General features: G+C 38.9%; 1 protein-coding gene across 3 annotated transcripts in view; it reads left to right on the plus strand.

Annotated features, from left to right (window-relative positions):
• The window catches only part of Amph (amphiphysin), a 197,148-nt gene that overhangs the window by 151,028 nt on the left and 30,156 nt on the right, over nt 1–15,964 (plus strand). For 2 of the 3 annotated variants that reach the window (XM_006988904.4, XM_006988906.4), the window contains exons 12-14: nt 9,844–9,960; nt 12,773–12,796; nt 14,713–14,736. In XM_006988904.4, the coding sequence (XP_006988966.1) occupies nt 9,844–9,960; nt 12,773–12,796; nt 14,713–14,736 (165 nt within the window). Of the gene's footprint in view, nt 1–9,843; nt 9,961–12,772; nt 12,797–14,712; nt 14,737–14,989; nt 15,494–15,964 lie in introns of all 3 variants that reach the window. The other variant, XM_076572966.1, reaches the window with a different exon arrangement.

Raw genomic sequence — 15,964 nt, forward strand, 5'->3', positions numbered from 1 at the left:
GAAAGGCTTTTTCCTTACTCAGAAGGACACTATGGAATGTTAGACTGAAATGTTTTCCTGCTTTCCTAATTGTTTTGCTCACAAAAATAAACTGCTAAAGGACAGCTCATCCTTTCCTAACCTTCCCTCCCAAGAACTTAAACAGTAAAAAGCAATCCTGTGTGTGAATCCTTTATTATGTTTTAATTTTTTTATTAATTTTTTGAGGATTTCATAATATATATTTTGGAAATAATTCACCCCTTTTCTAATTACTCCCAGATCCACACCACACCCTTCCCTGCCCACCCAACTCTGTGACAACTTCTTCTTCTTCTTCTTCTTCTTCTTCTTCTTCTTCTTCTTCTTCTTCTTCTTCTTCTCCTCCTCCTCCTCCTCCTCCTCCTCCTCCTCCTCCTCCTCCTCCTTCCTCCTCCTCCTCCTCCTCCTCCTCCTCCTCCTCTTTTCTTCTTCTTCTCCTCCTCTTCCTCCTCCTCTTCCTTCTCCTCCTCCTCTTCCTCCTCCTCCTCCTCTTCCTCCTTCTCCTCCTCCTCTTACCCCTCCTCCTCCTCCTCCTGGTCCAATTTGTGCTGCTCATATATCCTTGGGTGTGTGGCCTTCCACTAAAGTGTGGTCGATCTACCCATATATCACATCCTTAAAGAAAATTGACTCTCCCTGTACCCGAAGCTGAAGCTAACAATTACTAGTAGCTTCTCAACCAGGCATGGGACTTTATGCACATATACCCTCTCCGTGCTGAAATTTGTCTGGCTTGAGCTTGTACAGGTCTTTTGTATGCTGTCACACCTATTGTGAGTTTGTATGTGAAATTGCCCTGTTGTGTCCAGAAAAGAGTTTCCTTGTAGTCACCCATCATCTCTGACTACTATAATCTGTCTGGTCACTTCTTCCCAATGATCCCCATTGGAAAAAAGGGGTGGGGGCGAGTGGTGATATAGATGCATCACTTAGAGTTCAGTATTCTATGGTCAGTTCCTAATTCTGTGTATTTTAACCAGTTGTAGGTCTCTATGTTAACTGTCATCTACTACAAAAAGAAATATCTCTGATGAGGGCTGAAAGATGCCTTAATCTGTGGATATAGCAATAGGTCATTAGGATTTGGTTTAATCTATATCCATTTAGTGGAATAATAGTAGTAGATCTTCCCATAGTCTCTCTAACCTGTCTGTCCTGAGGCTCTTGGCCCAATAGTGGCACCAGGAATGGGTTTTTAACTTACAGAGCAGGCCTTAAATCCAGTCAGAAAATGATTAATTGCCCCCAAGATATTCATGCCACTATTATACCAGTGGGCATATCTTGCCAGACAGGTTGTTATTACAGATTTCAGGGTTCACAGCTAGGTGGATGGATGATTACTTTTTTCCTCTTGTAGCATGTAACACATCTCAACAAAAATCAAAACAAACAAACAAAAACCAATAAGACAAAAAAAGAAACAAAAAGCCACTGTTCACCCCTACACCCAAATACAAAACATGGAATTTGTTTTGTATTGTCAACTACTCATGAGCATGGGCCATGCAATAGAGTTGTTGATATACCCAGTGATACTCCATTAGAAAAACTCATTTTCCCTTTCCCAGTAGGCATCAAATATAAATAGCTTCTTAGTTAGAGATGATTTTGACTCTTCATCCTCTTCTCAGTGCTGAGACTTTATCTGTTTTAAACCATCCTGTGTATGCTGTCACAGTTTCTGTGAGTTGTTGTGTATAAGTCTCATTGTGTCCAGAAGATACTGATTTTGTGAAGTCATCTCTGACCACCTCTGGCTTTTACAATCTGGCTTTGTCAATCCTCTTCCTCATAGAGAGATGCCTGAGAATTGAGGAGTTGTTTAATAAAGACATCTTATTTAAGGTTGAGTGCTCCAAAGTCTCTCATTCTCTGCTCATTACCCAGTTGTGGGTCTGTGTTAATTGTCATCTACTGCAGGAGAAAGATTCTATGATGAAGTGAGACACTGATCAATGGATATAGCAAAATGTCATTAGTAGTCATTTTATTTTTGTATTTTGTTAGCAGAATAATAGTAGTAAGCTTTCCCCCATAAGGCCCATGAACTAGTCTCAGATTCTTGGCCACTTCAGCAGCATCAAGACAAGTTCCATCTCATGGAGCAGGCCTTAAGTCCAATAAAAACAAAAAAGTGGTTGGTTGCTTCTATAATATGTGTGCCATGCCACTATTGTACCAGTATTTGTGGCTATGATGAATAGAATGGCAATGTGTGTTCTTGAGAAGCACTAATCTCATCACATGGTATGAAAAGAAGGACTCAGGTGGGGTCATATAAAACTAGAAGGCTGCCAGGCAGCACTGGTGCATACCTTTAATACCAGTTCTCAGGAGGCAGAGCCAGGCAGATCTCTGTGAGTTCAAGGCCAGCCTGGTCTACAGAGTGAGATCCAGTACAAACACCAAAAAAGACACAGAGAAACACTGTCTCAAAAACAAAAAATAAACAAACAAACAAAAAGAATAGAGGGATCTGCATCTAGTTTCTCTTTTTTTTATAGTTCCATGCACAAGGTTCTTAGAAGTACTACAACAAAAGCCCCAATTGGCCTTTTTTTATGCTACCTTCTCTAATGGTCCCCCAGCTTGTTCTTGAGAAATAGGATTCTAGCCCTCTCTTTCTCTCCTTTATCTTCAGAAAACGATTTAAACTGCTTTCTAGTTTACCTTGGGGACTTGACTTTAAATCCACCCTCATCTGCCAGCAGATCTTTCCTAAGGATCTTGACTCAGGACAATTATTTTTTTTCATATACAGTGTTTAATTACTTGAAATGTGTCAGTAATATTCTATTGTCAAGATTCATGGGATTCCATAAGTTAAATGTTTGTTTGTTTTTGTTTGGTTTTTCGAGACAGGGTTTCTCTTGTGTAGCTTTGCGCCTTTCCTGGAACTCACTTGGTAGCCCAGGCTGGCCTCGAACTCACAGAGATCCGCCTGCTTCTGCCTCCCGAGTGCTGGGATTAAAGGCGTGCGCCACCACCGCCCGGCTCCATAAGTTAAATGTTATGTTAGTCAGAGGGGGTAATTGACTCAGCAGCCACCTTCCTAACATAGGACCAGTTCCCATACTGAGGCCTCTTCACACAACCAGTATAGCTTTCTGTCAATCCACTCGTCATAACAGAAGCTCACTCTAAGCAAAGAAGCCATCTATCTTCCTTTTCCCCTCAATCACTGCTGGCTTTTACACTCAGTGACATCACAGATGAAGGCACTGCATAAAAACCATGATGTGCTGAGCTCAGAATGACTTCCTAGTCATTCTGAGAAAACAAAAACAAAATAACTAGGCAATCAGTTCTTTAGAATATTGAGTTTACTCTGGGTCAACTTCCTAGGACATTACGGGGGTGGTGGTGGGGCACGTGTGTGTAGGAACGTGAGGGAATGTGGTAATAGAAGGAGGATGGTGCATCAGTTTCTAGGAAAAGAAGGACCTGAGTTATATTATTCTTTTAAATCTGTAATAAATGTTGTGGGGAAGGCACTTGGCAAGATCATTTTCAATGAGTGAAATTTGCTTCATTCTAATATTGTGAATATAAACTATTCCAATCCTGTCAGTACACTGTAGTTAATGCCAATGTTCAAGTTAACTGTTATACATCTGCAACATTCTCCTAACACATTTCCAGTCTTGAAGTTAGATTTCCTCAGCCACTGCTTCCTCATATGCATTGATGGAATGCTACAGCTTTGCTCATTTTTAGAAATTATCGATTGTTTTGTTAAGTGAAAGGTATTGATATTTTATGAAAAAGAACTCTTATTTGGCCTTGTTCCTAAAAACTTTTTCTTCTCTGCCTTAAACTTCCCTTTTGAGCTCCTTGCTTCATTAAGAAGTTCTGGAGGCAAGCAATGCTTGGGATATAGTAAACATTCTTAGAATGTGTTGAAAGAACAGAAGAAGGAAACAATCTCTAGAAGAAGTAATGCCAATGCCCTCATTGGTCTGTCTTACTAAAAAAGTCATTGGTTATGTCTTACTAAAAGTCATTCATTATGACTCCACATTGTGTATATGCATGTGTGTGCACCTGTGAAGTTATGGGGTTTAGTTTGGAAATATCTGCTTTATATCTAAATTCACTGTAGCTGTAGCTATAAATTGCATTATCCATTACCTCATATGATTTTTGAAGGCTTATATATGCTAAAAAAGACATATAATTAACATAAAAAATTTATAAAATAAAACAAAGCACAAGATAAAAATTAGAAAGTATAATTCAGTTTCCCAAAAGTAATATTTTTAGTAATTGTTACTATATCATTTTTTTCTCTTTAAATAGTGAAATAAAATATAGTTTTGAAATTTTTACAGCTTTTTATTGTTTTTGTAATCTGTTGAATATTTTACTGCAAATATATCAAGATAATCTCATGTCAGTTTGACTTGATCTCATCCTGATAAGCAGCAGGATGACTGCAAACATGAAGGTGTGTTATGGCAAATCTAACCTTCCCTCCTGGTGGTTCTTTTCTATGGTGAGTGTACTGTGTGTTATCATACAGTATGGTGCATAGATGTAAAATGTACATGCTACTGAGTATTGGCCTACACATGCACTAAGAAACTTCCAATAAAATGTATATAGTGAGTACACGTGTATGATTGTCAGTACACTACGCCAAAGAAGGTGATACTCTCAAATGTCAGTTAGACATACATTTTAGGTGTTGGAGTCACACTGTTGAACCTAAGTATAGTTACTGGTTGGTACTAAGTGTATAGGTTAATGACACCTATAAATTCTGATTTTTTTTAAACCCATAAATTTTCTCTTTAAGGTTTTTTTCTGGTTTCACTATACCTTCTTTTATAGTTTGCAATATACGGATATTGACGTTCTTTGCTTGATGTATTCCTAAGTATTTCATACATTAGTACTATTATAAATCATACTTTAAAATTTCACTTTGTGGTTATTAATATTATATTGTAAATCCAATTGATTTTTATATATTAATGCTATATCCTGCAGCCATGAAAACTCAATTACTAGTTCCTGCAGTGTTTTATGAATTCCACTGCCTTTTCTGTATGCACCATAGCTTTCTGTGAATAAATACAGTTTAATTCTTCCTTCCTTCTAACTTAGATACCATGCCCTTCTTTATCTTGCTTTATTTCATTGGCTTCTATCATAATGTTGAATGGAAATGACAAAGCAGCCATGCTTGTATTAGTCCTAGGGCAAAAAGCTTGTAAAAATTCACTGTTACACATGCTGTTCAATGCAGATTTCACAGAGTAGTATTTTTATGTTTTATAAGGTTCTCTGTTTCTTCATAATAATTCGAATACTTCAAATGCCAATATGAGCAGCATTCTGGTGGCAATCTGGTTATGTTGTTTTTATAGTTCTATCAAAATCTTATATGAAGCGAGTGCCTTCAGAAATGACCTTTGGAATTAAAACAGTAAAACTGATATAATTTGAGCCTGAAAAAACAGGACATACTTGCAGGTAGTCAAATGCCTATTATGAATAATTACAGTGATTTTATGTAGTCACAGATACTATATCATTAATAGTAATAATATCAGCTTCCATTGTTCATATGTTCTATACATTAAACACAGTCCATTTATTGTCTTTGCTACTCACAAGAGTTCTACTAGGTCATATTACATCCATTTTATTCATAATAAAAATGAAGTTCAAAGAAGCTGAATTAATTCATCTTTGATCTTTCTGTTTTCATCCAAGCTTCTCTAAAGTGACTCATTAGGCTCAAGGGTCAAATAAAGTCCATGTTCTGTGGTCCAATATTGTAATGCAATCTTGGGAATTCCTCAGGGGACCTTTGTGGTCTGTGCTTGAAAGACATGAATGATACAGAGTTCCAGCAGCTGTCTGGAGAGGCACTGGGGTCAATGAGATGCGACTACAGTCCTGCCTCTCATTTGCAGTGCACCTGGAAAACCCAGAACAATGAATGGCCTTGTTCAATCAATTCTCTTACCTCCAAGCAAGCACATGACGCCATTCTCTTTCAGCTTTTTAAATATGGATTATATTAAATGATGCAGGTAAAATGCAGTTTGGAGAACAGTCACTCTTGTAAAGGACACAATAATGCCATTGTCACAGACTGCATTGAAGTGCATTAACATGGTATAATATGGCCACATGCCAACTTCTTAGACTATCACCTGCCCAGCACACTTCTTGAGAACTTCATACATTGATCAGATCCAACCGCACAATTCCTCCCATATTCATTCCCCCATTCACCACTCAAATTCATCTTCTCTTCTTCTTCTTCTTCTTCTTCTTCTTCTTCTTCTTCTTCTTCTTCTTCTTCTTCCTCCTCCTCCTCCTCCTCCTCCTCCTCCTCCTCCTCCTCCTCCTCCTCCTCCTCCTCCTCCTCTTCTTCTTCTTCTTCTTCTTCTTCTTCTTCTTCTTCTTCTTCTTCTTCTTCTGTGTTATACGTAAGTAGTGTTGCCTCTATGTGCACAGATACAGGCCTAAGCCCTGTGGCAGGGGCAACCTCCCAGGGAGCTCCTGCCTGAAGAAAACTGACTCTCTCCTCCTCAGCAGTTATTGACTCCCTGGAGCTCTTCATCTAGGGATGAAACCCTGTGAGCCCCTTTCTCACCTTCAAGGGAATGTTGGCTGGTACAGTCTTGTGCAGTATTCATAGCTGTTGAGAGTTCATGGGTTCAGCATCCCTGCCCTGTCCAGAAAGCACTACTTTGTAGCAGTCTTCCCAGTTCTCTGGCCCCTGTGCTCTTTCTGTCCCCTCTTTTAGAATGTTCCCTGAGCTTTTGCTGAAGGAGTTCTGTTATAGATGTCACCTTTGAGGTTGGGCACTTGGCAGTTACTTACTCTTTGCATTTCAATCGATTGAGGTTCTTTGAAATAACCCTACACACTCTCAAAATAAGATCCTTTGATAAGAGTTGCACTAATATATGGGTATGAGGACTAGTAGTTAGAAGGCAATTGGATACATTTAACAAATTGGTAGTAATAGGTCCTCCTCTAGAGTTTATGACCTCTCTAGCTATGAATTCTTAGCTAGGTTTGCTTCATGTACCTACACACGGCTTCCCTACTATTCAGTGGGACTTAGTACAACCAAACAGCTGTTGGTTACCCCAAGATAGCAGTGCTACTATTATGCCACTAAGCATCTCTTGCCAGATCACTGTTGTCATTTTGTAGTTCACAGGATTTACAGTTTGTGACTGTTGATAACTTTTCCTCCCCAGCAGCCTCAATTCTATAATCCATAAAGTATGATTGAAATCCCAAAATCTGTTCAGGAAAACATTGTAAATAAAGATGAGAAAAAGGAGAGGTGATGAGAATAGATGAGAAAGTGAAGGATGATGAATGGGAAGAGGACAAAGGGGAGGATGACTAGGAGGAAGAGAATCGGGCGAGGGGGAGGAGGAGGAAGAGATCTAAGAGTTAAGTAAGGGTCTTTCATTCACTGCGTTAGCACATTCTCACACAGTTCTGGGTTTAATAGGCAGTGACAGACATTCCCTGCTTTAACTCTCCATGATGATGATTCAGAGCTGCTTTCCACATGCTGCCTAACTCTCCCGTTATCTTGGTTTCTGGATTTGATTAACAACTTTGCGTTCAGTGGATGCAAAGAGCTTGCTTTGTGTTACCTCTTTTTTTCTAAAAATTTATTTGCTGTGTTGGAAACTGTATACTTTTTTAGGCAAATACTATCCAAAATTCTATATGGGGCATTGTTAGAATTAAAAAATATATATTATTTATTCCTCTTCATACATTTATGTAGTATATTTTGATGACAGCCATCTCCAACATTCCATCTTCAACTCCTCCCAGACCCCACCTACCATTTCCCCCTTCCAACTACGTGTCCCCACTTTCCAAAGGACATGGTAATCAGTTTTAATATTTAAATTATTAACAAAAGAAGTGTTTTGGAAAGAGTAATGTCTATGAAATTGTAAAAGCATATGAAGAATAATCATACTGAAAAAATAGAAAGCTAAAGACCAATATTGGAACAAATATATGATACATATGAGATATATATTGGACATATATATTTATATGTCATGAAAAGAAGCAATAGGGACGCTATATAATACGTATATTATATAACATGAAAGAAGCAAATTTGTCTAAGAAAAGAAAGGGACTAGGAGGAGAGGGAAGAAAGATTAAGGCATGTGGGGTAAATATGGTCAAAGTATGCTTGAGTCAAAAGAAGTTTCTGAAAGTCTTCACTCCATACAATGAATGGACATCACCAAAAAACATAACAAAAGGGACACATAGCTGAAGTAAATAAATGTAATAAGTTTTTATTTAACTGAAAATATATTTTAAAATAATATACAATAATATGATAAAATCTATCCCTAAATATTAAAAATAGCTTAGTAAATATAGTTTTAACCTAGATAATAAGAATGCATTATTCATTTAAAAAGGGGCCCACAGAGTGGTATACAAGCAGCTCTCCTGTACACAAATGTAGGACGTTAAAGTATTATCATTACACCCTCCCAGCTGTTCATGCATTTCTGAATTTTGAAGTTTGTTTCTTTGACCAGTAATGAAAACGATTCCCATTCCCATTCTTCAAAACCTTTTCACAAACACTTCAACTTTATGTAACATATTACCCATTGATGTGACCTTTCAGTTTCTACACAACAAAATGTTCAAAAATGAAACATACCAAATATCAAAAACATGTTATTTGGCTGTCTGAAACTGCCCCCAATTCCTGTCACTGTGGTATAGTTATGGAGACCTTGTCTCAGTTTTGCCCTTTACTGTGTAGCTTGAGCCCAGGTTTACCCAACTTCAAGTCCATGCTATTTTCCTCTGTCCGGTTGCCACCCATGAAGATGCCAATGCTTAATATAGTCTTCGAGTGTGACAGTAGGACTTTCGTTCTGTGTCTTAGCTGCTTATTTGCCTTCCAAGTAAAAAATATGCAGCGGGGAGGGGTCATTTTGTCGCAAATACTGTCTGGCACAGCACTCTCTGTCTTCTCTCCCCTTTACCATTCTTACACACACACACACACACACACACACACACACACACACACACACACGGTGGGATGGATCATGTGATAACTCAATTAGGGAAGGGGGTATTAATTTCTGATGAGAAGCAACAGAAGTCAAGGGTACATTTCAGCTCATGGTTTGAGAGACAATCTGTCGTGATAGGGAGGGATGGCAGCAGGAACACAAGACGGCTGGTCACATTGAGTCCACAGTTAGGAAGGAGAGGGAGAAAGGAAGAGGGCAGGCTATAAAACCTCAGAACCTCTTTAACACTTCCACATAAAGTTCCCATAATTGTCCCAAAAAAGTGTCAGCATAGGGGAACCAAGAGTTCACACACTTGAGCATCTGGGGCACATTTCATATTCAGTCCACACATGGGAACCTCAGCGGGGATGAGGGAGGTGAGATGCTCAGCAGCATCCATCGGTTCCCTCCTCTGTTTTAGCATCATAGAGGTATACCACAGCAATGAGTTATACTACATGAGTTCAAGTCTCAGCACATTTTTTTGTTTTCATAGTCATTTGTAATTTTTCCAACTGTGTAATTTTCTGATTTGCATGCATTGTTTGAGATAACCAAAAAGGATATTCCTTTTACCTGTGTGGCATTCTGATATCTCCCCTTGATGGGAAAATGAGCCTGGGGCATGTTCCAGAGACACGGGTTATGCATGGCTAGACTTTATCACTGCATTGGACGAAGCATTGACATGGCTAGGGGCATCTCAGTGAGACATTCCACCTGGCCCATTCCATGAACTCTGATCCATCTGTCTTAACAGAATGAAGTCCTGGAGGTGAAGAAGGAGGAGACTTTGCTGGATCTGGACTTTGACCCTTTCAAGCCTGATGTGGCTCCTGCAGGTTCTGCTACAGCAACCCACTCACCCATGTCTCAGGTATAAAGTGAGTGTGGGATGTTAAGGAATGATAAACCTTAATAATTATGCCTAGTTAACTGGTGATCCCTGTGTCTTTCAACTGATCATTATCTATTTTTCTTTGCTGAAAAAAATATTTCCTATTTGTAAGGTATAGAAATATGACTTTATTAGCACCAAATGTTTTCTATTTCTCTGTGCCATTAGCCTTCTCTTGCCACTGGGCTGTTTGCCTCAGAATCATGTCTCACAGGGTAGTTATTAGTGCCTCACTTCTCTCAAACAAGAGTGGATTCTGATATGAGGATAATACTCCTCGTATCTTCCCTAAGAACGCTCTTTCAGTTTTCTATTTTCACTACTTCCTTTCTCATACTTTGCAAGTCAAAGTTTATTTGAATAACCACCAGACCCTCCTCCACTGAAATGTGTTTGCAGTCTGAACTTGAAGCTGCACTCATGTCCATCTTTCAGAACCCTGCCCTGGTTCCTGATCATGGATAGATGTGGAATGCCTTGTTTCTTGTGCTTCTTCTTGCCCATGACTTCCTCATCTCTCCCCTTCCAGTAGTTATTGTGATAAGAATCTCTGTCAGAAAGATACTGGCATTGGGTATGTGTGCCTGTAGATGTACTGATGATACTTCTGGAGGGGTTAGTGTATAATTGTCAACTCTTATGGAAGGAAGTCAACACAAAAGTTGATGAAACAATGAAATGTGGTGGTACATACCTGCCATCTCACTCCTTGGGAGGATGCTATAGGAGGATTGAAACTGCAAAGCCAGTCTAGGTTACACTGTCTCAAAACAAACACAAATCAGCACTACTGACATTAAGTGTGTGTGTCGGGGGTAGGAGAGCACTCACATTTGACTTCGAGAAAGTCCAAGATTCTAGAATATACTGCAAATTAAAACTAAAATGTATTATGAAATTCAATTGGGAATTAAGAACTGACTTAATTAGCTAGTCGTGATGACTTGAATCATTATAGCTGACTCCTGAGGAGTGCAAATGCTCAGTGTACACAGTCTTCTGGCTAATCTCTGCTTTGCTAAGCTGACTTGGCTTCTGAAGGACGGTTTGTTGTAAATGGGAGAAGTAATACACTAATGTGCCACGGGGTAAGGAATTATATGAGACAAATACAACTAGCCTTCAGGTACTTTGTAAATAAAGAGCCTCTATTAGAGGCTGTCTCTAAAGTCTTCTAGGACATTCACAGTGTGCATAAATTACTGCAAAAAGGGCAGGCTCTGTGTCCCTGTGACCTTCCTTCCTGCCAGGCAGGAAACAATTCTGGCTTTTGGGTGTCCCCAGGAGTCACCTAAAGGAGTGCGCCCCCCCCCCCCCCGCCCAGCCTGTACATTTGCCTCTCTCCTCTAAGGAGAATGTCAGGTTGAAGGAGACACCAAGAGGCTGTAAGGTTGTGAGATGCCCTTTTCCTTCACTCAAAGTCACCTCCTTCCCCTACCATTGAGGCTCTGTTGTCAGCTGATACTCTAGATGCCAAGGAACAATTTGTCTCCCGATCTCTGCAGTGCTCACACAAGCTAGCATATCCTTTCAGGATCTGGAGGAGTGATATACAGAATGTTTAGCATTGCTTCTTCCTTTGGAGAAAACACTGCTGTTGTCCGAACTGTGCAGAGACTTGTATTATATCGCTTTTACTATCTGTTTTTGTCAAGGGGCTACAAAGAGAGGAACCACCAGGATAGTCAGGAAATGCCTAACAGATATAAAGGCATCTACAGATACAAATAAGTGCGGTGTTCAAAGGAGCCCTTCTCTCTTGTCTTCACTGTTCTCTGATCAGGGCTAATCAAAAGACTATCCAAGCTGCACAGAGATGAAGTTGGAATGGGGCCAGACTGTGTAGGGAACATTAGTCAGCACCACAGGACCTGACTTTCTATGGCACAGAATCTGTATAAGGCAACTGTAGCCTCTGGAAACTCATTTAAAACAAATGTCTTCCTAGTTTTCTGTGTACCTTTAGTGCATCCAAACAAGTGGGTGAATGCAGCCTAAGTCACAAAGGCATAAGCACTGTGGCTTTAGCAATTCTCAGTCTTTGGAAGAAAGGAAGGTCTCTCCCACTGTCCTCACCCTCAGTGCAAGTGGTTCTAACCATCTGGATTCCTTCACCATCAGCAGACTTTATAATGAAAACATCAGTAGTGAGTGCACATCAGGCATATCATTAATATGTTTTAATGGGTACCTACTAATGTGCATGATTGCCAATTAATCTGTGTGTTCTCTAACCCAGTGTATTGGAGCATATTCAAGGTCTTGGTTGCCATCAAACTGGTCATAATATATATTCTTGAGATAGAAGGAAGAGGCAAGCACATTAGTTAAGGATTAAAGTCTGCATTTCCTTAATAATATGATAACCCTTAGTTTAAGTTGGAACATTTTTGCTTTAATGATGTGGGTATATTGAAGTACCATGCTCATTATAAACCTTCGGTACCAAGCAAGCTCCTATGAAAGCAAAGGCAGATTGATTAGATCACCACTGTTCTCAGGGTGTCTATATGTGGATAAACTCAAAATTAAGGAAAGATACATAAAATTTAAATTTTGGTTCAGTTAGACTATCATAATTCAAGTTCCCAATAGCCTCATGTGACAGGTGTCCAGCAAAACAGGTAACAGAAATGGAATGTTTCTATCATCAAAAATGGGGCTAGCGAAGAGTGCTGCTCTAAATGCTTACAAGTGTTTGTGACATCACGACTCTTCCTGGCCTCTTTATTATATTTATCACTAACTATATGGACTTTTACTCATAATGTTTTTCTTTGTTTGCTTTTAGACATTGCCCTGGGACTTATGGACGGTAAGGCATCTGAGAATTAATTTCACATACTTTGACCTATAAAAATTTGGAAGCCTCAATATACTTTTTCACTTGTGAGAAAAAGAAAACCCATACACGTAATGATAATGTATTCCTCTAGAAAAATACCTGAAAGTTTTGAGCATTTCCCACACCCAAAGAACCTAATAGAGAAATGTGTGTCAGTAGTCCACATTACTGAACTGGTAGTGATCAAGACAATGGCATAGTGCTCTTAGTGCCTTCCTGTGGGTACCTATGACCGAAAGAGCTGTCATAGTGGAAGGCATGCACATGTGATACTCTTAAATAGAATCAAAACACAGAGTGTGGATGAGAAAATGGGAGGTGATGGGAGGTATTTTTTATCATTATATTCAATTAAGTTTGGTTGAAACATTTGGAAAATTTGAGCTAGACAAGCATGAATTTGAGTTCAGACCCTAGTACTTATAATCTTGTAAATTTCATCAATTTCTAAAATTCTCTAAGCCTCAGCTAGTCGTCTATAAAATAAAGGTAATGATACCTACCTCAGAGTGTTGTGAGAGGATTTAAAAAAATATGTGTATGATATTTAGCCCAGTATGTAATAGACATAAGCAAAAGGTGGCATTATTATGGTGTTATTTTTATAAACCTGATGTGCAAGGTTGAGTATTCAGAATTTAGACTCAGGAGAGAGAAAGATGACCAGAGCTTTGAGATGTTTATCAGCATTGCAAAATTAGGAGATTGATGATGTGAAGCTTGATGTTCCTTAGAACAGGGTCTTAGTCTGTAAAACTCTGGTGTGTATTCTACTTCAGAATTCTACTTGACTTTAGTAAACTGCACCAGACACATTCAATAGATGTGTTTATTATTTATGGACACACTCTTGAGAAGTGATATTTCTACTTGCTCCCTAAAATTAAAAGGATGAATATCCTCTTCCCTAGAGTTCATATTCCCCTTTTTATGATCCTTGAAAGAGACCAAGATCACAGCTAAAAACATTGATTGAAGCCACACATGACCGAGTCAGTACCTTTTACATGGAATTAGTTTTACTTGTGTACTTACAAAAGGGGGGAGGTGGGTTGATACACAGGATACTAGATTTCTAACTTCAACTTTGTGTTACTTGTATTGTTGATTATGGAAATAATATTAATCTTGATTATCCTAAAATTTCATAACTTTAATTAGAACTATAACACATTTTCTTACCTCTCTAAAACGGAGTGTGGTGGGACAAAGGTACCTTCTAGAATGATCTTTTCATTGCTTCAAAGGACAGACTTGCTAGGAATAGTAGTCATAATAAAAATATATGAAATAGTGGCTTTCTAGACATACTTCTCATAATTCTTAGTCCGGTCTAATTTACAGGATATTTTTCTTGTGGGCAGAAAATGGCTTCTAGGTTGAGGGAAGACTGTCAAGAGAATACACATGGTAGTCATGTGGTTAATATGAATTCATTCTCCATCCAGTACATACCTCAAAGATAGACCCTAGTGAAGAATGAGTTTGACATTTTGTTCCGATGCTCTTACAGGGTATATGATGCGGTGTAATTTCTTGATCTCTCTTCTTGATAGTATCCTGGTGTTCTCAGACTTGCATATTCATTGGATAAGCATTTTCTTTTCATGGTTCCATAAGGTAGAAATTGTGAACTAGCCACAAAACACTCTCACTGATGCTAGAAAATGACATAGGCTCTCTGTTTCATTTGTGCCTCTTCCACGATTGTCTTGAATACATTTTAGAACCAAATCATTCCTATAACAAAACAAGTGGTATAATTTCATTCTTGTACAGTAAAAGCTACAGCATTCACAAGAATGTTGTCCTTGGATAGTATGAGACTTCAACCAGTAAAATGCTTCTCATTCTTTATTTTTTCTTCCCCCATTCCCCCCTTACAGACAAGCACTGATTTGGTACAACCGGTAGGTTGATTTTCATAATATTATAGATTTTAAAGATATCTAATATCATTATACATATGGCATTTTGTTTTAGTAGAATGACTTTTCTCCATGGCATTGCTAGTCCTAGACTTGACTTTAAGCCAATTAACTCAAATACTTTCTGATTTTATTTAACTGGTACTACACTACTGAAGAGCTGTATGTTTCTCATCAAATATTTCATGGTCTATTTCATCTTTTTCCCCCTTTTGCTTTTCTACATACTTTAAAGACTGACTCTTCAAAAAGTCTTTCTATGTGTAACCTCATCATAGAGGAAACTCCTGACAGTGGGTTGGCTGAAGAGATTCAAAGATCTGAAACTATAGATGCATTTACTTGGGGCCCTCATGCTAGGACAGACAGTGTGAGCCAGGAGATGACCCCAAGTGGGTCTCGAGAAGACATTGTCTGTCTCTCTGAAGCAGAGCAAGACATGAGATTATGCGCTGAAATGCTTTCTTCTGCTGACTGTTCTACTGTAGCTGAACAGGGTGAGGATGCCCTGGGGTCAGCCCCTCCAGCTAGAAATGATCAGCTGTCCTCAGAGCCTTTGGCCTGGGCTGGAGTTGCTATTACTACGTGCATGGAGATGGACCAGCCATATGCAGTACTTGACTCAGAGAAGCCAGCCATGGGAAAAGTTGACCTGCTCAAAAAAGGTCATGAAGAAGCTAAAATATCAGATGGAGAAATAAAGCAGAAACAGAAGGTAGAAGATCCTATGTGGGAATGTGTGGACACAAATCAAAAGGTAGACACTGAAGCTATTGATACCACGGCACTAGAAGATACTGAGGGATTTGAGGAAAAAGTATGTGACAGTCTAGGAAACAGAACACTACATCATCTCAAAACACCAGCAGAACAAGGCCAGGAGACCTTCAATAGGTGTGAAGAGGGAAGTAGGAAAGATCTAAGAGTGAGATGTGAGGAAAGACTAAAAACCCATGAAAATTATTTTGAGAAAGCTGCTCTATTAGGAAAAGACGTGGAAAGAGTATATGTGGCAGATAAACTTGGTGACAGAACCCATGGGTTGTCTGATAAGATTCAAGTAATAATCAATCATCATAAAAATATAGAAGGTTTTGAAGCTATACCTGCCAATCATGCAGGGATCTGTAATCTACCTCTCGAGACAGACCCTGTGTTTATTATTAAAGATTTGAGCATTGAGGAATGGGAGTTAGCTAGAAAAGAGAGA

Source organism: Peromyscus maniculatus, chromosome 5 (assembly GCF_049852395.1).
Source record: "Peromyscus maniculatus bairdii isolate BWxNUB_F1_BW_parent chromosome 5, HU_Pman_BW_mat_3.1, whole genome shotgun sequence".
Taxonomy (NCBI): domain Eukaryota; kingdom Metazoa; phylum Chordata; class Mammalia; order Rodentia; family Cricetidae; genus Peromyscus; species Peromyscus maniculatus.